Source organism: Phyllobates terribilis, unplaced genomic scaffold (assembly GCF_046119375.1).
Source record: "Phyllobates terribilis strain yellow unplaced genomic scaffold, ASM4611937v1 Scaffold_5__5_contigs__length_657084704, whole genome shotgun sequence".
Classification (NCBI taxonomy): Eukaryota; Metazoa; Chordata; class Amphibia; order Anura; family Dendrobatidae; genus Phyllobates; species Phyllobates terribilis.
Window position 1 is genome coordinate 513,994,277 of NW_027362765.1, and position 26,707 is coordinate 514,020,983.

The 26,707-nt window shown below is 46.5% G+C and overlaps 1 protein-coding gene across 1 annotated transcript in view; it reads left to right on the forward strand.

Annotated features, from left to right (window-relative positions):
* The window catches only part of MCU (mitochondrial calcium uniporter), a 143,483-nt gene that overhangs the window by 95,595 nt on the left and 21,181 nt on the right, over positions 1-26,707 (forward strand). The window contains exon 2 of the mRNA XM_073685652.1: positions 12,465-12,534. Coding sequence (XP_073541753.1) covers positions 12,465-12,534 — 70 coding nt within the window. The remainder of the gene's footprint in view (positions 1-12,464; positions 12,535-26,707) is intronic.

Consider the following 26,707-nt stretch of genomic DNA (forward strand, 5'->3'; position numbering starts at 1 on the left):
TTCCTTTCCCCAGCGATCGCCACACACAGATGATGAGGATAAAATAAGAGTGGAGGTAATGCTGTAACCTTGCAGTGGTCTCAACCAAGGTTATCTGCTGTGTAAAAGACATAGCGCTGGATCTGGTTTCAAGGAAGTGGTTTTGGCTAGCGAAAAGAGACTTCAAGAAGTCATGTACTGTAGTAATGACACGCAGGACACAAGTATGGTCACCTAGGTCAAAGCGGCCGCCAGCTTTTAAAATGGTCCTGGATGAAGCTTATAAAGAAGTGATTTTTTTTTTTTTTTTTTTTTTTTTTTAACTCTTGCATCCCTTTTTACCTCTACTGTAACGATTGATGCTCTCCATACAATGGTGCGCAGCTTTAACATCCCATCAGTATTAGTACAAGATGTATGACCATTACCGTACTGCTCCAACCCATGGAAATAAATGCGTCTTTTTATTACTATTGTCAGGGATTTTTTTTTTTAAAAGGTATCACAGCTGAAAATTAGTTACATTACTTATTCAATGGACCTTCAGTGATAACATCACCTCCAGTATGCAAGTGACCACTGCAGGCAATCACTGTCCTCAGTGGTCATGTGCCACATGGACCGGCGGAGTCCACCAGAATAGCGGCACTGTGGAGCATTGACGTACTGAGTTGATAATGTGCTTTTATTGTTGAGGTATTTACCCCTATTAAATTTTTTTGTATTTATTCATCATATTAGTGTTAAAAAGAATACAATCATGTATTTCTTACCCTCCTCAGGTCCAACACTGCGTCACCGCCGCTGCTCCTGTGATCGTTACAGGCTTCATTGATGTTACACCTATAGCGCTGCAGCTAATCATTGGGCTCCGTGGCTCATGCTGACTACATCCTGTTTAACAGGATCCTAAGTTGGTTCAGTTGCATTTGGGGCAGTTTAAATGTATGGGACAGATATGTCCCTTGGTCCTCAAAGGGTTAAAAGGCTATTCATAGAAAAAAAATTTCTTTGGCTTATTAGACTGACTTTCAAAGCTGTTGGTTTCTTCATAAAATGTCGAAAGGAAAAAGACACCACAAAATCTCACCATAAATGGGCCACACTAGGGACACAATACACTGCACCATATTCAGGTTTGAGTTTGGATCATCATGGACCCTTATGGTGTTCTAAGGTTCGATCCGTATATCTGCAAGGATTTTAGGTATTACCTCTGAATTGCGGCAGTCTATGTGATTAAGTTATTTTGAAGGGAATTTGGTGGCACAAAATGACTATTGAAACCTAGAACGAGTGCTCAGTGCACCATTGGCATATCCAAACTGTTCAGTGCACCATCCCTACCTCCTTTTTGGCATATGAAGGCCAAAGCTGTCAATCAAGGAAGAGGAGGGTGGAGGATGAATGGAAGGTGCACTCAACATTGACCATGCCAGAGGGGCACCAAGTGTCTGTGCTTTGTTTGAACAGTCAGTTTGTACTGACAGACTCCCTGTAAGGCCTCACAATGCCCGTCCCACATGCATTTCTTGTATCTGTTTAAGATAATATATTGGGTTATTTCTATGGAGTCCTGGGAAATACTCCACTTTGTAAAATTCGGCGTTTTGAGATTACAAACTTAGTGTCACTTTTGCAGTATAACGCACTCTGAAACTGTATTTGGTTGCTAGGAATAGCTTTTTGACCTTTTTTTGTAGGTCATGAGAACATAAAAATTCCTTATTTTATTTTGGATTTTGAAACTTTTTTTAGTTGCTGTCACATGGGCGTTTGTGCAACCATGGCTTCTAAGTTCAGAATGTCCATGTATATCACCGCAGATACGGTATGACAACTCCTATCTTGTAACACCAGAGCTAAGAGGGTGTTTAGGCAGACATTAACATTTATCTGTCTGCATCTCTTAGATATAATGCGTTAATAATTAATTATGCGACTTTGCAAGGATGAATGACCAGTAAGCCGTTTTTGTGACATCCAAACTCTCCTCATTTTCTTACTCTCCGCAGTATAAAGTCATTGTAATATCAAATCACTTTTTTTTTTTTTTATATAAAGTCAGAATAATTCCCCCAGCTGCTAGGCTCTTGGTTGATGAATGATGATTTTTCTTAATGGAGGTGTCCTATGCTTAAATGTTACACTATTTGCTTAAATCACGCAGGAATAAGAACTTTTTCAATAGGAGTTCTTCAGTGTCTAGATAGTGCAGTTACATGTGTCATGGTGCCCACTGATGCCTTCATAATTCCCTTCATAAGTACGCCTAGTATGGCCAATGATGGACACACATGCTCAGTAGCTCCAGCCCATCTTTTTGGAATCTGTTATACATGGGCTGCATAGTGATTTCTGCTCTGGTGCAGGCTAACCATTAAAAGGAATGTCACCTAGTTTTATCTTTGAAAGCAGCATTATGTTGGAGCTGAGACCCCGATTCCAGCGATATATTACTTACTGGGCTGCTTGCTGCAGTTTTGTTAAAATCACTGATTTCTCTGCTGGAGGTCTAGCAGTTCTCTGAATGCTGAGCTCTCTATAACCCCGCCCCCACCGATTGGCCGCTTTCTGTGTACTCTGTGCATAGGCAGAAAGCTTCCCATCAGTGGTGGAGGCGTGTCTACACTGAGCAGGAGGACTTCATAGCACAAGACAATTATTTCTCTAGTGATAATCTCATGCTGGTAAAACACTGATGTTATCAAAGCAAAAAGATTTTCAGGATACCTATCCAGTGGTAGTAGTACCAAAACTCTGAAAATCATACATTTACTGTAGTAAAATGGTAACCTCGGGCTTTTCATCACCATTATGATACAAAAATCAAGATATTTACTTGCCCTAATCCGGTTTTCCTGCTCACTCTAGCAGTTCTGAGATGAGTGCATGCATTCCTTCCCAGTGCCTTTATCCTCTGATCTGATGAGCTTTACTACTGAGCATGTACATAAAGTGCAGCACAGATTCATCTCAACTAAAACCTGAAATCCTTAAATCAGGAATAGAACAGACATTTATAGGACATTTCATAACTTTCCCAAATTCTTATGAAAACATTTTCAGCTCATTCTGCATTATACTACTGTACCCAATTTATGATATATTTTAGGAGTTAGTCCGTCCATTTTATATCGACTCGACCAAAATGGACACAGACTTCGACTCCACAATACTGCGTGTATGTGGCCTTAATCTGTGTATGTTAGAAAGTAGGTCCTCATGAAGTGGCATTTACTATTGCATTCATATTAAACCTTATCCCACATTATTAACCTTTTAGGCTGGAAGAAGCGGAGGAGAATATGAAGCAGGAATGTTGCTGTGTGATGGGAATTCCACAATATCTTGGGCATCTACAGTTTTATTAGGGTCCTACAAGAACGGTCAGTGTTGCCCATAGCAACCAGTCACATTTTAGGTGTAAAAATAAAAGCCGCAATCTGTTTAGTTGCTATAAGCAGCGCTGACTTCAGTCAAAACGAACGATTACAGCAAATGATCATATAATGTTAGAGTTGGGAGGACCTCCATGGTCACAGTGTTCAACCCCCTGCTCAATGCAGGATTCACTAAACCATCTCAGACAGATGTCTGTCCAGCCTCTGTTTGAAGACGTCCATTGAAGGGGAACTCACCACCTCTCATGGCCGCCTGTTCCACTCATTGATCACCCTCACTGTCAAAAAGTTTTTTTTAATATCTAATTTGTATCTTCTCCCTTTCAGTTTCATTCCATTGCTTCTTGTGTTTCCATGTGCAAATGAGAATAAAGCAGATCCCTCTACAGTGTGACATTCTTTCAGATATTTGTAGACCGCTATTAAGTCTCCTCCTAGCCTTCTTTTTTTGCAAGCTAAACATTTCCCAGATCCTTCAACCGTTCCTCATAGGACATGGTTTGCAGTCAGCTAATGGTTTTGACCAGTGACTGATCAACAAACTTTCGTTCTTTTTCAACACACCAGTCGGACATGTTGGATTTTTCGGAAGTTAAGCTGTGGCTGCGTCGTCGACAGATAAAGTTCATTATAGCACGAGGCCCTTTTGAAGCTAATGACAGGTCTTGTGACCCAAACTGTCAGTCCTGGAAATTGTGGCTGTAATATAGACAAGAAAAAAATGTGTCTAATATGGCAGATTCATGAACTGATTGCGCACCCTGTTGATGAATTTGTCACACCTGGCATTACTGTCACACAGTAGGTCTTATCTGTCAAAACTGTGGAATAAAAGGATTTTGTTGCCCATAGCACCAAAACGCAGCTCTGTTTGGTTTCTCGGAGTCCAGTTTTTCTGCTATATTTTGGTTTCGGAATTGTTACAGCAACAAGAAATGAAAATATGAAGATATCACTTTTGCTTAAATATATTTATAACATACAGTACTCTCATATTTTACTGGTTTCAGTTGAGGTTCAGTACTTATGTTTATGTGGTAATCTGTATGGAAATGATCCTGTTAGAAGGCTGAAATCATTTCAACTGCTCTTGATAAAAAAATAAAATTACTGTATGTATTTTGCGATGTATAATAGTGGTTAATGTCAAATGCATTTGACCCATCATGTGCTACAGAGAGATAAGACTATTTGGAGAGTTTGTAATTCTTGTTCAAATATTGGTTTTTGGTTATTTGTACGTCTGATATCGCTGCGGATAGTGGCCATTTAAATACTTATTATATGCAATGTCGCAGCATAATAAAGCATGTACCTGTCATTTCAGATGACTTGGAGTAAGCGGTCATGTATACATGAGGAAGAACACTATTTCTGGCTGTTATGTCTTCTATTTTGCATTTTTCACCAATTTTTCTCCTGCAGTCTATTTCTAATTTTAAGTTGATTCTGACTTGGTGGGTGTAGACAAGCTGTCATGATTTTTCCTATACACTGTGCAGGCAGAGATCATTTCAGATCTGCTTTCTTTATATAGCACAGACAGAAGCAACAGAGGCATTGAGGACTTTATATAGCAGTACTAAGCTGTGTGGCTGGGACTCCAGCACTGAAGTATACATTAGAAGCTACAGTATTATTACCTGGTCTCACTATGTTGATGGCATCAGTCTCCTCTTCCCTTTCATAGACTTCAATATGCTCTGTAACCTCACTCTGCTTTCTTTCCATCCTGCTTTAGCCCAAGAGAGATTTGAGCTGTTTTTCAGATTGAATGATAATTTGCTGAGGTGGTGGGAGGGGAGAAGTAGAGAAAGAAGCACATTTTTGATAAGATATATTAAAGTTTCTCATATTTGCTTTTACTGCTGATTTATGCAGTGTTTGTTGAAATGACAGTGACCATTTAAATTGACGGGACAACTATATAACCCATTTATCTTTAAAAAATAAAAATAAAAAAAAATACGTCACATGTTTGGGATCACAACACTTGTGGGGTGACATACCAAACAATTGTCGATGGGTCCGGCACTATCTGCTGCAAGTTTTGGATCACCGAGCCTTCTGGCCAGCCTGACATGCTAATTCTTTGTGTAGATATTTTATAGGAAAATTCAGTGAAATTATTAACCAGCTCTAAGCCAAGAGTTTAAAATATGGCTTCTCTATAAAGAACATGGTTCTTGAGAGCTGCAGCTCTATTAAAAGGAAAGTTGAATAATAGAACCCGCTTGAGGGAAGTTTATTTATTTTTAATCTACATTTTGGAATAAGTCCCAGAGCAAAACAACTATGGACTCTGAATTCTCCTTTGCCACCTCAGCCTGAGAGATTATGTAAATTTTTTACACTTTACTAATGTTTTACTGATGTGTGAAAATGCTTAAATGTCTTTATTGTGCCCACCAGAGTGATGTTCTCAGAGCTTAGTGTTGCCTGTATGGGAGATGTGTGCCACCATTAAAGTACAGGTGTGCGCCAAAGGAGGCCTACATGTAGAGCCTTTTACAGATTGGTAAGCGCTGCCCTCTTGAAGGAGAACAGTTCATTGGCAGCGGTGGTAAAAGTAATTATTAGTGATGAGCAAGCATGCTCTTTGCTCGAGATTTACGAGCATGCTCGGGTGAGCACCTATTATCTTCAGAGTGCTCGGGTGTTAAGTTCGCTCCGTGAACATGATTTGCGACTGTTTGACAGCTTTAATACATGTGTCGAATGCTGGAAAAACAGAAATTCCTCACATGTATTAAAGCTGTCAAACAGTCGCAAATCATGTTCACGCATCATTAGTAATTATTCATTAGTTCATGTCACTCGTGGCATTCTACAGAGAAAGTCTTAACAGGTCATTTCACCAAAATTCAAGCATATTTTTACTATGTAGAGTGAAACTGCAATATTATCCAAATTAAGAGGCTCGTGTTTCCAGATTGTAAAATTCTACAAGCTCTGTGTAAATTCTAAAGCGGCATCTAACGATTAGCATTGCTTTCTCTTGAAATGAATGGGTGTTTGTGTTCAATCCATAGATCAATTTACAGGAGTATTTAAGGGGTTATCAGGGACTTAGGGTTTTTCCCCTATAGTGCTAATAACTTACAGGCAGGTATTTGCTAACAACCTGCCTGTTCTGCCCTGCAGAGACCTCTCCTGGCTCAGCTGATGACTCTCCTGCTTCGTTTGACCTCATATCAACAGAGCAGCTCTTCCTCTTCTGCTCTGTCGGTGGGGCGTCCCTGCCGAAATCTTCCTAACTGACAGTTGCCTTCCCACAATTTGGCAGCAGAAGACTAGAAGTTGCTCTGGCAATGTTGTGTTACCTGAAGAATCGTTGGCAAGAACGGCCGTGACCACTCTGAACTGGAACAGATCATCACAGGCAGGTAGCTTTACCTTTCTGCCTGCAGGTTCGTAGCCCAATAAGAAAAAAAAATAGTCACAGATTACCCCTTTTAAGTAGCCAAAAAACTCCAGATACACCACTCTACAGAAACCACCATAAACGTATATGGTAGCAGCCTGTGTTGAGCATGTATGTTAACTGAATGGGTTGAAAGGAAAACGTGGCCTCTAGACATTTGTCTGTAGGTGGATTCATATTGTGTAGGACCCTCATGTCTTTGTTGGGGCTCACAATCTAAATTCCCTATCAGTATGTCTTTGAAGTTTGGGAGGAAACTGGAGAATCTGGAGGAAAGCCACACAAACACGGGGAGAACATACAAACTCCTTGCAGATGTTGTCCTTGGTGGGACTTGAATCCAGGACCCCAGCGCTGCAAAGCAACAGTGCTAACCACTGAGCTACCATGCATTTTCCTTTGGAAAGAGGTCGCCTCTATTAGGGAATACAGTTATGAGGTGTACTAATCTCTTTGGGTTGCTGGTAATGTTAAAGTAACACCCCCATGAATACCAGGTACCAGTTTCCCAGCAGATCATTAAATAGGACGTCTCACTTTCTCTGAATTGTTCTCTTCACAGTAGTAGATCTACTGTTGGATTGGACGAGACTGGTTAGCCTTTGCTCCCCGCTCATCAATGAACTTTGGTAGCCCACGAGCCTTTCACAGGTTGTCTTTTGTTTTGTTTTTTTTGTTGAATAACTTTTGGTTGGACTAATTGCATACTTGGTTAGATGACTGGGTCACAGAGCTTTGATCCTTACATTTGCTTATTTTCCTTGTTTCTGACCCATTAGCTGACTTTGCCTACTATATCCTTCCCCCAGACAGCCTTTGCCATAAGATCTTGGGTGTCATTAAGTTTTTCATACTTTGTTGTACACTTGTGAGAACAGTAAACTATCTGTTGCTTTCACATGTTTGTCAGAGATAAGGACATTGGCACTGATAATGGTGGAAGGAAGTGTAGTGTGGCAGAGCTAACGTCTGTGTGCCCTGCTGATAACGCGGGGCACTGCACTTACTGGTGCAGTAAGCCAAGGTTCACACTGACGTTCAAAGTTCTGCCTTTGATTTGTTATAGGAAAAGAAAAACTGAACATAACGGTTGAAGTACCGTCTGCGATATATGGCCCAGCTGCAGGTCACCTGACCTCACTTCAGCAGCTTCATGGCCATATGTGAGGGTGTTGATTTCGGGTCAGGAGATCTGCAGCCGGTCCGGGCATGTCTGATGTGTGAGATGCGACCTAATATGGACCAGCTCCATCATTGGTGAACCGGTGATTCATGCCGTGGTTTCCTCTACCACGAGTTGTCAGATGTGTCATTACTAATAGGTGATCTATTACCCTGTGAATGTATGGGTGAGTAAGTTTATAATGCAGTGAAGAGATCAATTAACCTTGAAAAAGAGATTGAAAAAATATTGATCTTCATCAAACATTGAGGCAGTAGTTGGGTTTGTGTGTGGTAACCTCACCTGATCTGGGAAGCTCCCCAGTAAGTCCCTGTAGCTGCAAAAATGGACGTGTAGCTTTGTCAGGTCCTCTAATGGGGGAATTTTTTATGACTGAGGACCTGTAATCCCATTTGCAGTAAATGTGACTACGGAGCTGCTTATTGCCTGCAGTGTTGTGATTGAGTTGTAAACTCTGTGCTGTTTCTTATGTAACGTCCGCAACGGTTTTAGTTTAGATGCCTATTTTCTGCATAAAGATCTTGGGAATTGCAGTGCAAGCAAATTGTCATGTTAAAGCATAATTATTGTAAACTAGATGGTGGCCCGATTCGAACGTATCCGGGTATTCTACTATATGTATGCGGCCGACCGGGCGCAATCAGTAGAGCGTTGTTTAAATTTGGCGCCAAAATTGCTGATTGGTCGCGACCGCGACCAATCAGCAAAGCGGTGTTTAAATTTGGCACCAATATCGCTGAGCGGTCGCGACCAATCAGCGAACCGTGTTAGTGAGAGCTGGAGAGCGTGTTTAAATTTTGGCACCAAAGTCGCTGATTGGTCGCGGCAGCAAAGCGGTGTTTAAATTTGGCACCAATATCGCTGATTGGTCGCGGCCGCCGGCCTCGACCAATCAGCGAATCGTATTAGTGAGGAACGGGGAGCGGTGCTGCCTGTGCGGGTACTTCCACTGCGAGCAGCCGGCGCCACTCCCCGGTCCTCCCTTCACACTTTCCGTCAGGAGATCAGCGGGCCGCTGATCTCCCGACGGTAGCCGCATGGAGGTCAGCGCCGCCGCCGGTCGGGGTCCTTCTGCTCCGAGCTGCTGCTAGCGCCGGTCATCTCCCGGCTGCATTGCCGCTGACATCCGTGCGGCAGATGAGCCGCTAACGGCCGCCATCTTTTTCTGAAATCCCGCGTCGCTGATTGGCAGCGGCCGGACCAATCAGCGACGCGGGATTTCCTGGACAGAAGGAGAGACAGACGGGATAAGACTATTATATATATTAGATATTAAAGCTCTGTTTTGCAAAAATCCAGCTTGCTGCCAGTGGACGGAATCATGGTTTACTCTCAAAAGCATAAGCTCCACTGGGGTCTGACACATCAGTCACATTTATAACTGAGGCGTCCACGATTCTGTATGTGGAGTTCATGCTCGTGTTTGTTCGCAGGTCAATTTATACCAATTTCTACAGGAAAGATGCATACAAAACCTAGGCTGCACAGTTTTTGTTTTTTGTAAAAAAATCTTATTTGAGAGCGAACCTCTTAAAGGGTAACTATACTTTCAAGCAACTTCTTCAGAATTAACGGAGTACACGAGGAAGAACACTATATATAGCTGGCAGTTAAGAGTTGTGCCCTGCTTTTTCACCAGTTTTTCCTTCTGCAGGCTCTATTTCTAATTTGCAATTGACTCTGAGCTGGTGGGAGGAGATAAGCTGCTACAGTGTCTCCACTAAGGTAAACCTACAAAGATGGATTACTGCTCTTCATTTCTTAGCACAGGGACAGAAGCAGCAGCATGGAGGACATAAAGCAGTAGTGATCAGTGTAGATGTGAATCCAGCTCAGGGTTGAGGTAAGACATTAGGAATCTCAGCACAATCTGTCTCCCTCTGCTTCTCCTTCTTCCTCCGCTCTACCTTCTCCATAGCGTATAATGTGCTATATAACCTGATAACTCTGTGCTGGCAGTCTGTCTGGTCTTGAGCTGTTTTTTTTTCCCAAAGTGGATGACACATTTAGGGGGGAAGGGAAATAACTGGCCCAAAAGTGGAGAAATATTACGAACGTTCTTAAATTCGCCTGTAGTATTATTTATGTGTAGAGGCCAACTTTATACAGTATGTCCGCTGCAGTCCATGTCTGCAGCATTCATATGTAACTTGGGTTTGTCCTAATTTATTTTTCCTTAGGTTTAGTCTTCCGTCTTGTGCCATATTGCATAAAATTCTGGCTATCTTACCCCAGCCAACAATCTAAAAACCTATAAAAGGGTTAATGGCAGCATTTTATTTTTCCTTTGACAAGCCCTTTCCCATTAGCGCTCGTTATGCCAGGCCGCATTATTTCTTTTTTTTTAATATATGAATACATTGAACCTTTCAGTGCGTGTTTTTCCCAGTAGATGAATTGGTGGGAAAAAACTCATTGACAAGCGGCCCGTACATGGGGATTCCTGGAGAACATTCCTGTTGCATGTGAACACCTTCTGAATGTTAATATAAAGAGGCTTTGAGTTCATCTCCTCGCAGCTGGATTCATTTAGTGCGTCCGGGGCTCATGAAATGCTTGTTGGTTTTGTATAAATGGCTTGTTTTAATGAAGGTGAAGTGCGGCAGTGGGTAGACGGGGATTTTGTTTTTTTTCCTCACCCTCCTGCACAGCGTTTGTTTTCCCTTTAGAATTTCCAGCTTTATTGCAGAACATCAAACCTATTAAACGCTATATTTCTGCTCGTGCATAATTCAGTGCTGCCGTCAATATTACCTTATTTATAATACAGTAATATAAGATTTATCAGGATAGGTTTGGCAGCGCATACGTAAACCATAGAATCAAAAAAAGGGTTGTTACGGTTTCGAAAAAGTCTATTTTCTCCTAAAATTAGTGGTACAACTATTAGTGGACTGCAGCTCAGCTCCATTGAAGTGAATGGAGGTAGCCCAACTGTACCTATGTGCACAGTCATGTAGGCTTGTATTTCTCTTGATTGGTTAAGAGTAACCACAGAGATGATTCATTTTTGCATCAGTCAGATGTCCTCTATGGACATAAATAATGAAATGGTCACCGATTCATCAGAAAGAATGACAGGTAATGATTTACAGATTATCGGATTATAGGTATGTTTGGTCCGACATACAGCAAAATCAAAAAAGGGGTGCATATGCTAAGGGTATAGTCTGGCATCACTGTCAAGTCACATTCTTTTTCTTAATAATTTTTACAAAGTCTTTTGAGTATGAGGGGTTGAGGATTTCCAGCTCCTCCTCCTATGGCTGATTTCTGGAGAAATGATTGGGCATGTTGGATTTCAGCTTGCCCAATCCTTTTCCCCAGTACCAGAGGGGTGTCTGGCTGTGGCTTGTCTCCTAGCCTCATTTGAACATGTACATTTGAATTTTGTACATTTTTTTTTCTTTAAGTGGATTAGTAGAAATAGTGGTCGACTGATGGATTGTTGCTATTTTAATTGTATGTGAACCTTCAGGCTTTTATACCACTGTTTTAGTGATGATCGAAACTGCAAGGCAATGAACATTGGAGACCTGGTAGCCCAGAGCATATACATCATGAAACCGCAGCATTGTCTTTCTCTTCCTAGTGTCTTTCGTGGAAAGACATTGTATATTGGAGTACGTTATTGTAAGAGAAGGCTGGTGTAGAGGTTCAGGGTCGGGATACAACATTTCTATCTTGGATGATGTGTTAGTCTGGCACAAAAAAATGCAGCATTAAGATGTCAGGATACGGGGCCACATCGTCATGAGAGGTTTGTCTTATGTAGCCCCCATATTGTCCAGACCGGTACAGTAGTCGTCTGCTTATCTCTATGGCCATACATGCTGCAGAGGGAAAGGAGGGGAAATGCATTGTGGTTGCTACATATTTCTCAAGATTCCTAGTAATTATTAGCCATTGTGGGATGGTTCTGAGTCCAAAGGTGATCTGGAGTAGTAATGTCTATTGTTCTTGCGGTGATTTCATCAAGGAGTCAGCAGCAAACCTGAGATAAGAGAGGCTTAGAATTTCTTGGGTTGTGCTGCTCTCTGTGGCGGCTCCGGATGCTGCAGAGATCTTGTAGACTTAACTATAATGAGGTATTAATAGTGATTGCCGTAGTCCAATCCAATGCTAACCCAATTTTGTGTCCGATCCTGAGCATCGCTAATTTCCTATACATACTTGTACGTTTTCTTCGCACCAGAAGATAATTGTATTGACCTCTCCATGTTCTTCATTGGCTTATGTCAATTGTAGCCTGAACTGCTCTGATGTTTTTAGGGACTCCTCTATGTAAAATTATGTATTTTACTAATCTATTAATACTGAACCCTGTTCGTGCTTGGAAATTTTGGATGGTTTTTGAATGTTTTTAATAAATTCTTAAAAATAATTGACCTAAGAATGTATTATAGGCATTAATTAGAGGAAAATCTGCTGGATAACCTCCCTCATGATTAATATATGCATTTCTGTTCTGTAGGTGCACCAGAGACTTCCTGCATGGCTGAGCCAAAAAGTAGCATTTTGCAGTGCAGCATCGCCCTCTGATGGTGAGTAGGTTTATTGCTCATTGGTCGCAATGGTCGTGTATATCTATATACTTATTTGTGTGATAGCTGTGTGTTTATATAATATAATATATACAATGTGTGTGTGTATATATATATATATATATATATATATATATATATATAAAAAAAAAATATATATATATTAGTACAGACCAAAAGTTTGGACACACTTTCTCATTTAAAGATTTTTCTGCATTTTCATGACTATGAAAATTGTACATTCACACCGAAGGCATCAAAACTATGAATTAACACATGTAGAATTATATACTTAAGACATATTTTCAGTTGTTTCACACTTTTTTGTTATGTTCTACGTTCTTCAAAGTTGCCACCTTTTGCTTTGATGACTGCTTTGCACACTCTTGGCATTCTCTTGATGAGCTTCAAGAGGTAATCACCGGAAATGGTCTTCACTTCACAGGTGTACCCTGTCAAGTTTAATAAGTGGGATTTCTTGCCTTATAAATGGGGTTGGGACCATCAGTTGTGTTGTGCAGAAGTCTGGTGGATACACAGCTGATAGTCCTACTGAATAGACTGTTAGCTGCTTTTTTCTTGCCATAATACAAATTCTAAGTAAAGAAAAACGAGTGGCCATCTGTAACGGGTCTGGGAGGCGGAACCTCTGAGCTACTATACAAGGGGGCGGTCCTTGTAAGGGAGCGGGTGGCGACCAGGGAAGACGGGCAGGCAGTCACAGCAGGTGACCGGGACAGTCTCTGAGTGAACGGGCAGGAGGTCACGGCAAGTGACCGGGGCAGTCTCTGGATGAACGGGCAGGAGGTCACGGCAAGTGACCGGGGCAGTCTCTGGGTAAAGGGTAGGTACGACCTGTGATGGCAGAGCCTCCAGTTAGGCTAGCAGGCAGATGGTTGATGTGTGCTCCCAGGTGAGCAAGCGAGAGTCTCTGGAATGGCAGGTGGTCACAGCACGTGACGGCGGAGCCTCCAGGTAGGCTAGCAGGCAGGTAACAGGTGTGCGCTCCCAGGTGAGCGGGCAGGAGTCTCTGGAATGGCAGGTGGTCACAGCACGTGACGGCGGAGCCTCCAGGTAGGCTAGCAGGCAGGTAACAGGTGTGCGCTCCCAGGTGAGCGAGCAAGCTGGTCCATAGACAGACTGACAGGAGTTGGAGGGCAGACCGTCGGACCTCAGGCTAGCAGGCAGGTAGCAGAGGAGCGCTCCCAGGTGAGCGGGCAAGCTGGTCCTTAGACAGACTGACAGGAGTCGGTAGGCAGACCGTCGGACCTCAGGCTAGCAGGCAGGTAAGCAGAATATCAGGCAGGAATCAGACAGCAAACTGGCAGGAATCTGGCAGGTAACTGGCAACGGGACCTGAGGGCTGAAGCAGAGTAGTGAACAGTGCAACAACATTGCTCGGGCACCTCCATTTTGGAGGAGGTGCCTTATATATGGTGAAGTCCTCCGGCCATTGGCCGGGGACTCCTTAGGACGGCGCGCGCGGCCCCTTTTAAGAGGGAGGGAGCGCGCGCGCGCGCCCTAAGCACAGTGGCCGGGAAGGAGCGCGCGCTGCCAGCAGAGCGGGAGGAGGACGCCGGGCTCGGAGCAGAGGGGTGAGGGGAACAGCGTCCCTGCCTAGCAGAGGGCAGGGACGCCGGCGCTACAGTACCCCCCCCTTTAGGCCCCCCCTTTTTTAGGCCAGAGAGAAATTTAGCTAGGATGAGAGGGGCATGGATGTTCTCCCGGGGCTCCCACGTTCTCTCTTCAGGACCAAACCCCTTCCAATCTACTAGAAAAAAGGTCTTCCCTCTTACCCTTTTGGTGGCCAGAATGTTCTCTACCTCAAATTCGTTTTCAGCGGAAACCGGAGCAGGAGGCGTACCTGTAGACTTGGAAAAAGAGTTAAGTACCACAGGTTTGAGGAGAGATGCATGGAAGGAGTTAGGGATCCGCAAGTTGGCCGGGAGTTTCAATTTATAGGCCACCGGGTTGATCTGACTGATGACCTCCAGAGGACCGATGAACCGAGGCCCTAACTTATAGGAAGGAATCTTGAGCCGGACATACTTGGACGAGAGCCAGACCTTATCCCCTGGACGGAATTGAGGAGGATCCAGACGTTTTTTGTCAGCATGTCTTTTCATACGCTCGGATGACAGAAGGAGTGCGGATCGGGTACTCTCCCATATGGAGGAAAATTTGTTAACAAGAGATTCCGCAGCCGGATTGTCCATCGAGGTGGAGACGGGAAATGGGATCCGAGGATGCTGACCGAGACAACAAAAAACGGGGATTTGGAGGAAGATTCGCTCTCGTGATTGTTGTAAGAAAATTCGGCCCATGGCAGGAGATCCACCCAGTCTGAATGGTGGGCATTAACGAAGTGCCGGAGGTAACTGGTCAGGTTCTGATTGATCCGCTCCACTTGACCATTAGACTGTGGGTGGTAAGCGGAGGAGAAGTCCAGGGTGACGTCTAGCAGTTTACAAGTGGCTCTCCAGAAGCGTGAAGTGAACTGTACCCCACGATCCGACACGATGTGGAGGGGCAGGCCATGAAGACGGAAGATGTGGCGGATAAAGTCTTTAGCCAGCTCGGGTGCAGACGGGAGGCCTGGCAGGGGAACGAAATGAGCCATCTTGGAAAAGCGGTCAGCGACCACCCAAATGACCGTACAACCGGCAGAGACGGGAAGATCAGTTATAAAGTCCATTGCTATATGCTGCCAGGGGGCAGCAGGTACTGGGAGCGGAAGGAGGCGACCGGCTGGCAGGTGTCTCGGAACCTTGTTGCGGGCGCAGGACACACAGGCAGAAACAAAGTCTATTACGTCCTTGTGCAGGGTAGGCCACCAGTAGTGCCGGGTAATAAGCTGGAGGGTCTTTTTCTGACCGGCGTGGCCAGCTAGTTTAGACGAGTGACCCCAGTGTAGGATCTTCTCCCGATCAGGTACTGATACGAACGTCTTACCGGGAGGGAGACTATTTAGACTCACGGGAGCCACCTGCATTACTCTGGCGGGATCGATGATGTGTTTCGGTTCCTCCTCGAGATCAGACACCAGAAAGGATCGGGACAAGGCGTCCGCCTTGATGTTTTTGTCAGCTGGGCGAAAATGAAGAATAAAATCAAAGCGAGCAAAAAACAAGGACCACCGAGCTTGGCGCGGGTTAAGTCTCTGGGCATGCTGAAGGTAAGCCAAGTTCTTGTGGTCAGTGTAAATTATTACCGGGTGAAGAGCCCCTTCGAGCAGGTAACGCCACTCCTCCAATGCCAGCTTGATGGCCAATAACTCTCGATCTCCTATGGAATAGTTGCGCTCAGAAGAGGAGAAGAGTTTGGAGAAGAAGCCACAAGTTACCATTCTCCCGGAAGATGATTTTTGGGTAAGTACCGCTCCGGCTCCAGAGGAGGAGGCGTCAACCTCCAGGAAGAACTGCTTGTTGCCATCTGGGCGATGCAGCACCGGGGCGGAAGAGAAGGCCTGTTTTAAGGAAAGAAAGGCCTCCTCTGCTTCGGGCGGCCACTCTCTGGGATTAGTGCCCTTACGGGTGAGCGCGGAAATTGGGGCAGTCCGGGAAGAGAAGTGCGGAATGAAGAGGCGGTAGTAGTTGGCGAAGCCCAGGAACCGCTGAATGGCCTTCAACCCCTCCGGTCGAGGCCATTTCTCGATGGCAGACAGTTTCTCTGGATCTATTCGAAGGCCGGTCTGAGAAATAATGTAGCCCAAAAACGGAAGCGAGGTCTGCTCAAAGAGGCACTTCTCATATTTAGCGAAGAGGTGATTCTGCCTGAGCCTGAGCAGGACCTGACGAACGTCTCTCCGGTGAGTCTGGAGATCCGGAGAGAAGACCAAGATGTCGTCCAGGTACACCACTACGCAGGAGTAGAGAAGGTCCCGGAAGATGTCATCAACCAACTCTTGAAAGACGGCAGGAGCGTTACAGAGACCAAAGGGCATTACCAGATATTCATAGTGGCCGTCCCGGGTGTTGAATGCAGTCTTCCATTCATCCCCTTGACGGATACGGACCAGGTTGTACGCCCCACGGAGGTCCAGTTTGGTGAAGATTCTAGCCCCCCTCAGACGATCAAATAATTCTGGAATGAGCGGAAGGGGGTACTTATTCTTCACCGTGATCTGGTTAAGGCCTCTATAGTCTATACAGGGACGGAGAGAGCCGTCCTTTTTTACGAAAAAGAAGCCTGCTCCCGCCGGGGAGGTAGATTTCCGGATGAATCCCCTGGCCAAATTCTCCTCAATATATTCGGACATCGACCGGGTCTCAGCAGCGGACAGTGGGTAAATACGCCCACGGGGAGGCGTAGTACCGGGTAACAGGTCGATAGGACAGTCGTATGGTCTATGAACGGGTTATGTCTCTGCCTCCTTTTTATTAAAGACATCAGCAAATGACCAATAGGGAATCGGAAGTCCAGGTAGATTAGTTGGGGTAGGAGAAGGACAGGCGGGATGAACAGGAACCAAACAAGTCTTATGACAGTCCTGTCCCCAGCGAAGGACTTCTCCGGTCTGCCAGTCAAGCATGGGTGCATGTCTCTGGAGCCAAGGTAGACCTAGTAAGAGGGCGTGAGAGAGTCCAGGCAGAACATGAAAAGAGATGCTCTCAGAATGCAGCATTCCCACCTGCAGAGTTACGGATTCGGTGATGAGTTGGATGGGACGTGGTAAGAGGCCCCCATCCACAGCAGCGACAGATAATGGTATAGCCAGAGGTTTGGTGGGAATGCGGTATTTTTCTACCAGGACCTGTGAAATAAGATTCCCGGCCGCTCCAGAGTCAAGTTGGGCTAGTTCGAAATAACGATTCTCCCCGCAGATAATTGAGACTGACCGCAGCAGAGATGGAGAGGATTTATTCTTGTCTAGGTCGACCTCTCTGAGCGAACCTAGACACAGGCGTTTCCCGACCTCTCCGGGCAGGTACGGATCCGGTGCTCCTTACTGCCACAGTAGAAGCAGCTCCCCTCGGCACGGCGTAAGTCCTGACGGGTTTTGACCATCTTGGTCTGGTCGACCTGCATAGGCTCAGGAGAGTGTACCTGGGGAGAAACGGAGGGAGTGACGGATTTCTGAAAAGTAGGAGCTAGATGTGGAAACCTCCTCTCACGGGTGACTTCTTTGGCACGCTCCTGGAACCGTAGGTCAATCCGGGTGGCAAGAGTTATTAGGTCATCGAGAGTGGTAGGAATGTCTCGACCGGCAAGTTCATCTTTAATACGGCCGGACAGACCCTCCCAGAAGACCGATACCAGAGCGTCGTTATCCCAGGCCAGCTCCGAGGCAAGGGTACGGAACCGTATGGCATATTGGCCCACGGTGAGACTTCCCTGACGGAGGCGTAGCAGAGATGATGCGGATGAGGTCTTCCGTCCAGGTTCGTCGAAGACTTTCCGGAAAGCCGTGAGAAAGGCAGGCAAGTCGGACACCAGGTGGTCTCCTCTCTCCCATAGAGGATTTAGCCAGGCCAGGGCCTCCCCGGTGAGATGGGACATGATGAAGGCAATTTTGGCCCGGTCGGAGTTAAACTGGTGGGACAGGAGTTCAAAGTGCAGGGTGCACTGATTTATAAAGCCCCGAGCCTGAGCGGAGTCGCCTCCGAAGCGAGGAGGTGCGGAAAGCCGGGGTCCGGGGTAGGATACCATCGTATTAGTGGGCAGCGGAGCTGCCGGATTGCGAGTCATGGCTCTGGCGGTGGTTGCTGGTGGAGCAGTCAGAGTGTCCAGGCGAGTATTGACATTCCGCAGGTGACCCAGGATGGACTCCTGTTGGGACCTCTGACGGGACAGTTCATGACACAGGTCCGAGAGTGAGGGAGCTTGGGTGCCACCGGGTTCCATGGCCCGAGCAAACTGTAACGGGTCTGGGAGGCGGGACCTCTGAGCTACTATACAAGGGGGCGGTCCTTGTAAGGGAGCGGGTGGCGACCAGGGAAGACGGGCAGGCAGTCACAGCAGGTGACCGGGACAGTCTCTGAGTGAACGGGCAGGAGGTCACGGCAAGTGACCGGGGCAGTCTCTGGATGAACGGGCAGGAGGTCACGGCAAGTGACCGGGGCAGTCTCTGGGTAAAGGGTAGGTACGACCTGTGATGGCAGAGCCTCCAGTTAGGCTAGCAGGCAGATGGTTGATGTGTGCTCCCAGGTGAGCAAGCGAGAGTCTCTGGAATGGCAGGTGGTCACAGCACGTGACGGCGGAGCCTCCAGGTAGGCTAGCAGGCAGGTAACAGGTGTGCGCTCCCAGGTGAGCGGGCAGGAGTCTCTGGAATGGCAGGTGGTCACAGCACGTGACGGCGGAGCCTCCAGGTAGGCTAGCAGGCAGGTAACAGGTGTGCGCTCCCAGGTGAGCGGGCAGGAGTCTCTGGAATGGCAGGTGGTCACAGCACGTGACGGCGGAGCCTCCAGGTAGGCTAGCAGGCAGGTAACAGGTGTGCGCTCCCAGGTGAACGGGCAAGCTGGTCCATAGACAGACTGACAGGAGTTGGAGGGCAGACCGTCGGACCTCAGGCTAGCAGGCAGGTAGCAGAGGAGCGCTCCCAGGTGAGCGGGCAAGCTGGTCCTTAGACAGACTGACAGGAGTCGGTAGGCAGACCGTCGGACCTCAGGCTAGCAGGCAGGTAAGCAGAATATCAGGCAGGAATCAGACAGCAAACTGGCAGGTAACTGGCAACGGGACCTGAGGGCTTAAGCAGAGTAGTGAACAGTGCAACAACATTGCTCGGGCACCTCCATTTTGGAGGAGGTGCCTTATATATGGTGAAGTCCTCCGGCCATTGGCCGGGGACTCCTTAGGACGGCGCGCGCGGCCCCTTTAAGAGGGAGGGAGCGCGCGCGCGCCCTAAGCACAGTGGCCGGGAAGGAGCGCGCGCTGCCAGCAGAGCGGGAGGAGGACGCCGGGCTCGGAGCAGAGGGGTGAGGGGAACAGCGTCCCTGCCTAGCAGAGGGCAGGGACGCCGGCGCTACACCATCATTACTTTAAAAAATGAAGGTCAGTCAGTCCGAAAAATTGGGCAAACTTTGAAAGTGCCCCAAGTGCAGTTGCAAAAACCATCAAGCGCTACAAAGAAACTGGCTCACATGAGGACCGCCCCAGGAAAGGAAGACCAAGAGTCACCTCTGCTTCTGAGGATAAGTTTATCCAAGTCACCAGCCTCAGAAATCGCAGGTTAACAGCAGCTCAGATTAGAGACCAGGTCAATGCTACACAGAGTTCTAGCAGCAGACACATCTCTACAACAACTGTTAAGAGGAGACTTTGTGCAGCAGGCCTTCATGGTAAAATAGCTGCTAGGAAACCACTGCTAAGGACAGGCAACAAGCAGAAGAGACTTGTTTGGGATAAAGAACACAAGAAATGGACATTAGACCAGTGGAAATCTGTGCTTTGGTCTGATGAGTCCAAATTTGAGATCTTTGGTTCCTACCACCGTGTCTGTGCAACGCAGAAAAGGTGAACGGATGGACTCTACATGCCTGGTTCCCACCGTGAAGCATGGAGGAGGAGGTGTGATGGTGTGGGGGTGCTTTGCTGGTGACACTGTTGGGGATTTATTCAAAATTGAAGGCATACTGAGCCAGCATGGGTACCACAGCATCTTGCAGCGGCATGCTATTCCATCCCGTTTGCGTTTAGTTGGACCATCATTTATTTTTCAACAGGACAATAACCCCAAACACACCTCCAGGCTGTGTAAGAGCTATTTGACCAAGAAGGAGTGTCATGGGGTGCTACGCCAGATGACCTGGCCTCCACAGTCACCAGACCTGAACCCAATCGAGATGGTTTGGGGTGAGCTGGACCGCAGAGTGAAGGCAAAAGGGCCAACAAGTGCTAAGCATCTCTGGGAACTCCTTCAAGATTGTTGGAAGACCATTTCCGGTGACTACCTCTTGAAGCTCATCAAGAGAATGCCAAGAGTGTGCAAAGCAGTCATCAAAGCAAAAGGTGGCTACTTTGAAGAACCTAGAATATAAGACATATTTTCAGTTGTTTCACACTTTTTTGTTAAGTATATAATTCCACATGTGTTAATTCATAGTTTTGATGCCTTCAGTGTGAATGTACAATTTTCAAAGTCATGAAAATACAGAAAAATCTTTAAATGAGAACGTGTGTCCAAACTTTTGGTCTGTACTGTGTGTGTGTGTGTGTGTGTGTGTGTGTGTGTGTGTGTGTGTGTGTGTGTGTCTTGGCATTCTCTTGATGAGCTTCAAGACGTAGTCTTTTTGATGCCTTCAGTGTGAATGTACAATTTTTATAGTCATGAAAATGCAGAAAAATCTTTAAATGAGAAGGTGTGTCCAAACTTTTGGTCTGTACTGTATGCTGTGACTGCCAATATACCGGCGGGAGCTACAAAAAGCTGTGGGCCAACCAAAAGTTGGGGGACAGTGGGTATCACCTGGTACGGGGCAGTGGAACTACTGATCCCAGGATGGAAACTCAAGGACTAAGAGAATTGCCTGTTGGACAATTACCTGGAATTGCTGTTCACCGTGGTCGGAAGAAATAAAACTAATTGCATCGATAACCTGCCTAGGTGATTATTAAAATCCACAACCGCACATCTTTACACCCTTTTATCTTTAAAAAATAAATAAATAATAATAATCACATGTTTGGGATCACAACACTTGTGGGTGTGACATGGCAAGCAATTGTCGATGGGTCCAGCACTATCTGCTGCAAGTTTTGGATTACCGAGCCTTCTGGCCAGCCTGACATGCTAATTCTTTGTGCAGATATTACATAGATATTTTATATAAAAATTCAGTGACCAGTTTATTATACATAGTCCATCTCAGTGGCTCGCAGGAATGTTACACATGTAATATCCTAGAGCCTTTTCAGGGGCAGCTGTGCCCGCTTGGCTTCAGATACAGACTTCAGCAAGGTAACAACATCAGTGTCCATATAAAGCACCGTTTTTACCTTTGCTGGGTCTTAGCTGCTTCTATCAGCTCTGTTCTGCCACAGCTGTGGTTTAAGGCTCCCCAGACGTGGTCTCCAGGCTACGTGCCTTCCAGGGCTAATGGTTTCCCAGACACAGGGATCAGGCCTCTTGCCTCTCAAGGCTAATGGTGTCCCAGACACAGACCAAGCCTCTTGCCTCTCCACTGTTTCAAAGCCACCAGGATTTATATATCCCTCTGTGCGCACAGGACCTGTGATGATGTCAGTCATGTGATCAGTCACCTGAAGGGGAGGTACGTGGTCAGCCAGAACACACCACCTGGACATTTTAGTAATGCAGCAAGCCACTGCATTACATATCCCCCCCTTTGTTCAAACTTGTGGGATTGAACACATAATATACACAATCACATTATAACCCACAGTTCACACAGAGACCATGTACTTGACATTTGCGCTGCTCAGCCCCTGTAACATTAGTCCTCAACATTAGCCCATTCCTTAGGGACCTACCAGCCGTCATTGTCTCCAACTTCGTCAAGTCACATTTCCTAGTCGTAACCTTGTCAGACCTCCCCCGCTCTCAGCGGTCAATACAGCAGTGCGACTCACTTGCATCTAAGGTCCGGTCAGACTCCGTACTGTCTCGTACTCTAATGGGACGTTTGCGTGGGCCTCTCAGACCTGAGTTACTGGAGGTCTCACTACCTCTAAACCCACGCCCACTACCTTCAGGACATCCTGAAAGGTCTCTAACTTCTGCTGTAGCTGTTCTATTATTTAGGGGGCCCTTTCTCTGTCTGGTCTCACAATTTATAGACTGCTGCCATCTTCTGCTGCTCAGGCGACGCGGTCTTTCTATTCACAGTCTGGCGAGATTCAACTGTTCTACCTCTCGCAGGTAGGGCACTCGGTACTCCATCAGCATTCGTATATATGCAAGATTTTCTTCTGTGCCTACAGCAGAGAGTGAAACCATGCCGTCTTCATCCGGTATCCAGTCCTGATGATCACGTGGACTGCTTATTTTTATCACACCAGACTTTTTTACCATCATTTGCATGGTTTGGACATTTCTCCCAATGAGCTTTCTTACCAGAGCATGAGGCACCCGGATGACCTCTTCCCGCAGACTTTGAGCTTTTCTCTTAAGCTTCAGTTGTCTAATGGCTTGTTCCGTCTTCAACCGGACAATCCGCTTCGTGCGAACACCTCGCCAGTGCATGTCACTTAGGATAGCCACCCTCTTCGCTGTGACTTCGGTTGTGGACAGGACCACCAGCTGTTTAGCTTCTGAGGTCGAGTACACCTTACAGGCTCCCACTGCCTTCTTAAACTCTAAATGCACTGACTCTCTGGTGCATTCTTCTCTCAAATCTTCGGGTACATCTATGAGGCACTTGTACCGAGACGTTTCTGTCTCACCAGTGGTTTCCAAATGATCATCTGGCTCAGGTTTCAGGAACAACTGACTTTCAGCTTCTTCACCCTGTATGCTTCCCCTGAGCTGACTCACAGCTATGAACTCAAAAATTCTCATCTTGACAACTTCCATTCCATACTTATCTAATTTTAACAATCTCTCAGCTCTCCTCAGGTCCACCTTCTCATGGTTTAAAGGATTAAGCTTAATTTGTTTGCCCTTCTCCTTCTCCAAGGAGGCCTCGTTCACTGATTGGTGCTTTGAGCTTGACAACTTCTTCCTCTAGCTCAGCTACTCGCCTCTCGGAAACCCATCTCTGAAGCTCTTCCTGCTTCAACTTCTCCTTTATCAGCAGAATTCTCTCAGACCTCTGTCTCCAATGCGCCCACTCTGCTCTCGACAGCCAGTCTCTCAAGCTTCTCTTGCTTCAAATGGGCTTGTAGCGTCTCCTTGAGCTCCTTGATCTCGGCTCTTACATCCACCGAATCATCCAAGCTCGCATTATTCGAGGAGGCATTTGCTTCATACCTCCCTTCTCCGATAGACTCCTCCATCTTTTTCCGCTCAGCTTCCACCCTGCCGATTCTATCCTTAAGGCACGTCTCTGCCCTCTGGAGATCATCACAGAACATCTTCAGCTCCTTCACCTGAGCTTCCAGTCCTAGGATCTTTCTGCGGAGATCATCATTCTCATCACGGGTGTCCTGTAGAATGGTCTCAATCACTTGGCGCATGTGCTCTGCATCCGCCTTATCATCCTCTAGTTTTTCCTTAACCTTGAGGAGATCCTCATAGTCTTAGTTTGTTGCAGTTCCCTGTTGAATTTTCCATGCATCTTTTCTGCCTCACGGTCGTCACCAGATACTTAATCTTTTAATGCCCCTTTCAGGGCGGATAGCTCCCAGTCTCGCTGGTACAGAGAGTTCTCCAGCTGCTTCTTCTCCTGCATTAGAGGCTTTACTTGGTCTTGGAATTGCTGCAGCTCCCTCATGTGTTCATCATACTTCTTCTTGGATTCACACAGCTCCCGGTTGAATTGTTCGCGCAGTTGTTCTAGGTCTTGATCACGTCCAGAAACTTCATCCTTCAGCGCCCCTTTTAAGGCAGATGACTCCCTATCCCTCTGGTGTAGACCCTCATCCAGCCTTTGCTTCTCCTGCATCAGCTCTGACTGCACCAGGGAGAGACTATTTTTCATCTCGTACAGCTCCTCTTCATACTCCACTTTCTCAAGCTTCAACTGAAAAACCTCCTCTTTGGTTTTGCAGAGGTCCTCTTTATTTTTCTGGAACATTTCCTTCCATTTATTGATTTCCTCGCTGCTTTCCTCCAGTTCTCGCTGCAAGTTCCTCACAACGTGGTTTTTCTGCCGTTCAGACTCCAGGTTCAGGTGGTCCTGGGACACGTTCTCCATGTTTTTCCTCAGTTGCTGCACGTCACTCTGATACTGCTGCCTGATGGGCTCCAGCTCTTGGTCATGATTGGCCACCTCCTCTTTCAGGGCTGTCGGTTCCTGATCCTTCTGTCTCAGTAGATCATCCTGCTTGTAACGAATCTGCAGAACTGCATCCAACTCTTCCACCGGATCTTCATTGTTGTCTGATACTGTACCGGAGGTTGCTACTGGCAACGTCACCTCCTCTTCCCTCCTGATCTCCTCTGCTTCTAATGGAGGATCCACACTCGGAATAAAGGCACACAGCATTGCATTTTCTTTATTTACCCTTTCAGCAAAGGCTACAGGAGAAACGTTTTTGTGGCCCTTGTGCCTTCGACGACGAGAGGGGGACTTTCTCACCTCGTTTAGCTCCTCCTGACTGAACTTTCTCTCTACTTTTCGTTATGTCACCGTCAGCTGTGGGGTCTGTCACTCCCCATGGTGTTGTGGACCAACAAGTCACCACCCACTTTGATGTCAACCCCTTCTACTGGAGCTACCCAGTTATCAACGGTCGAATTGTCATTTTTAGGTGGTACCAACACACGATCAGTAACCAACTTTGGTATTCTATGCACCACCCTCTTTTGAGACTCCACCCCTTTTTAGACAACCACACCTGTAGGTTTTTTTTAAAAAAAAAAAAACACGCGATAGTCTTAGGACCCAGTTCACAACATCTCTTACCACCTCCCTGGGCACTCTGGGACCGCACCGGTGCCACAGGAGAACTCAAGGATTGGTCCGCTGCTGCCCTTCTGTCCAACAGCTCCTACCGTTCCTGCAGCAAGTCCTGTTGTCGTTTCTCAAATGCCTGCTGCTGTGATATTAACCGGCACTTTAATCGTTCAATAGCTTCAAACTCATCTGCTGCTCCCTTCACAGCCATCTTTATTTGCTCCTGCACCTCTTCAGGACACTCCATTTTGCTGCAGAACGGCTGCAGCCGGTCATCCAACCACTTCTCCATTCCGTCTGGGGATACTGCTCCATTCCTAGCCATCGCGGTATGCTGTTCACACTAGACACTTTACACCGCTCTCCCTGGAAATTTTTCGTGGCCCCACCAAGCCACAGCAAACCAGGTTTGAGTGTGACAACAACTTTCTTAACCCCGCCAGCCAGATGCTTTAATCTTCGTGGCCCCGCCAAGCCACAGCAAGATGGTTGCATCCACATTCGTCGTCCTGTGCCGTTACCCCTTGCAACCAGGCTGCAGTTGCCCGCATTCTCCAACCAATTGTGAGGTAGCGCTATTCATCATGTTGAGAGGGGCACTCACTTCACCGGGTCAATCAAAGCACACGTGCAACGTTTTCCGGTAATATGAAGTCCAGCAGGTTATTACACATCATAAACTGCTTATAACATAGTCCATCTCAGTGGCTAGCAGGAATGTTACACATGTAATATCCTAGAGACTTTTCAGGGGCAGCTACGCCCGCTTGGCTTCAGATACAGACTTCAGCAAGGTAACAACATCAATGTCCATATAAAGCACCGTTTTTACCTTTGCTGGGTCTTAGCTGCTTCTATCAGCTCTGTTCTTCCACAGCTGTGGTTTAAGGCTCCCCAGACGTGGTCTCCAGGCCATGTGCCTTCCAGGGCTAATGGTGTCCCAGACACAGGGATCAGGCCTATTGCCACTTAAGGATAATGGTGTCCCAGACAGAGACCAAGCCTCTTGCCTCTCCACTGTTTCAAAACCACCAGGATTTATATATCCCTCTGTGCGCACAGGACCTGTGATGTCAGTCATGTGATCAGCCACCTGAAGGGGAGGTACGTGGTCAGCCAGAACACACCCCTTGGACATTTTAGTAATGCAGCAAGCCACTGCATTACTATGTATGTTTGTAATGTATGTATACACATACATCCACTGCTCAAAAAAAATAAAGGGAACACTTGAACAACAGAATATAGCTTCAAGTAAATCAAACTTCTGCAAAATCAAGCTGTCCACTTAGGAAGCAACACTGATTGACAATCAATTTCACATGCTGTTGTGCAAATGGAATAGACAATAGATGGAAATTATTGGCAATTATCAAGACACCCTCAATAAAGGAGTGGCTCTGCAGGTGGGGACCACAGACCATATCTCAGTACCAATGCTTTCTGGCTGATGTTTTGGTCACTTTTGAATGTTGGTTGTGCTTTCACACTCGTGGTAGCATGAGACGGACCCTACAACCCACATAAGTTGCTCAGGTAGTGCAGCTCATCCAGGATGGCACATCAATGCGAGCTGTGGCAAGAAGGTTTGCTGTCTGTCAGCGTAGTGTCCATAGGCTGGAGGCGCTACCAGGAGACAGGCCAGTACACCAGGAGACCTGGAGGGGGCCATAGGAGGGCAACAACCCAGCAGCAGGACTGCTACCTCCGTCTTTGTA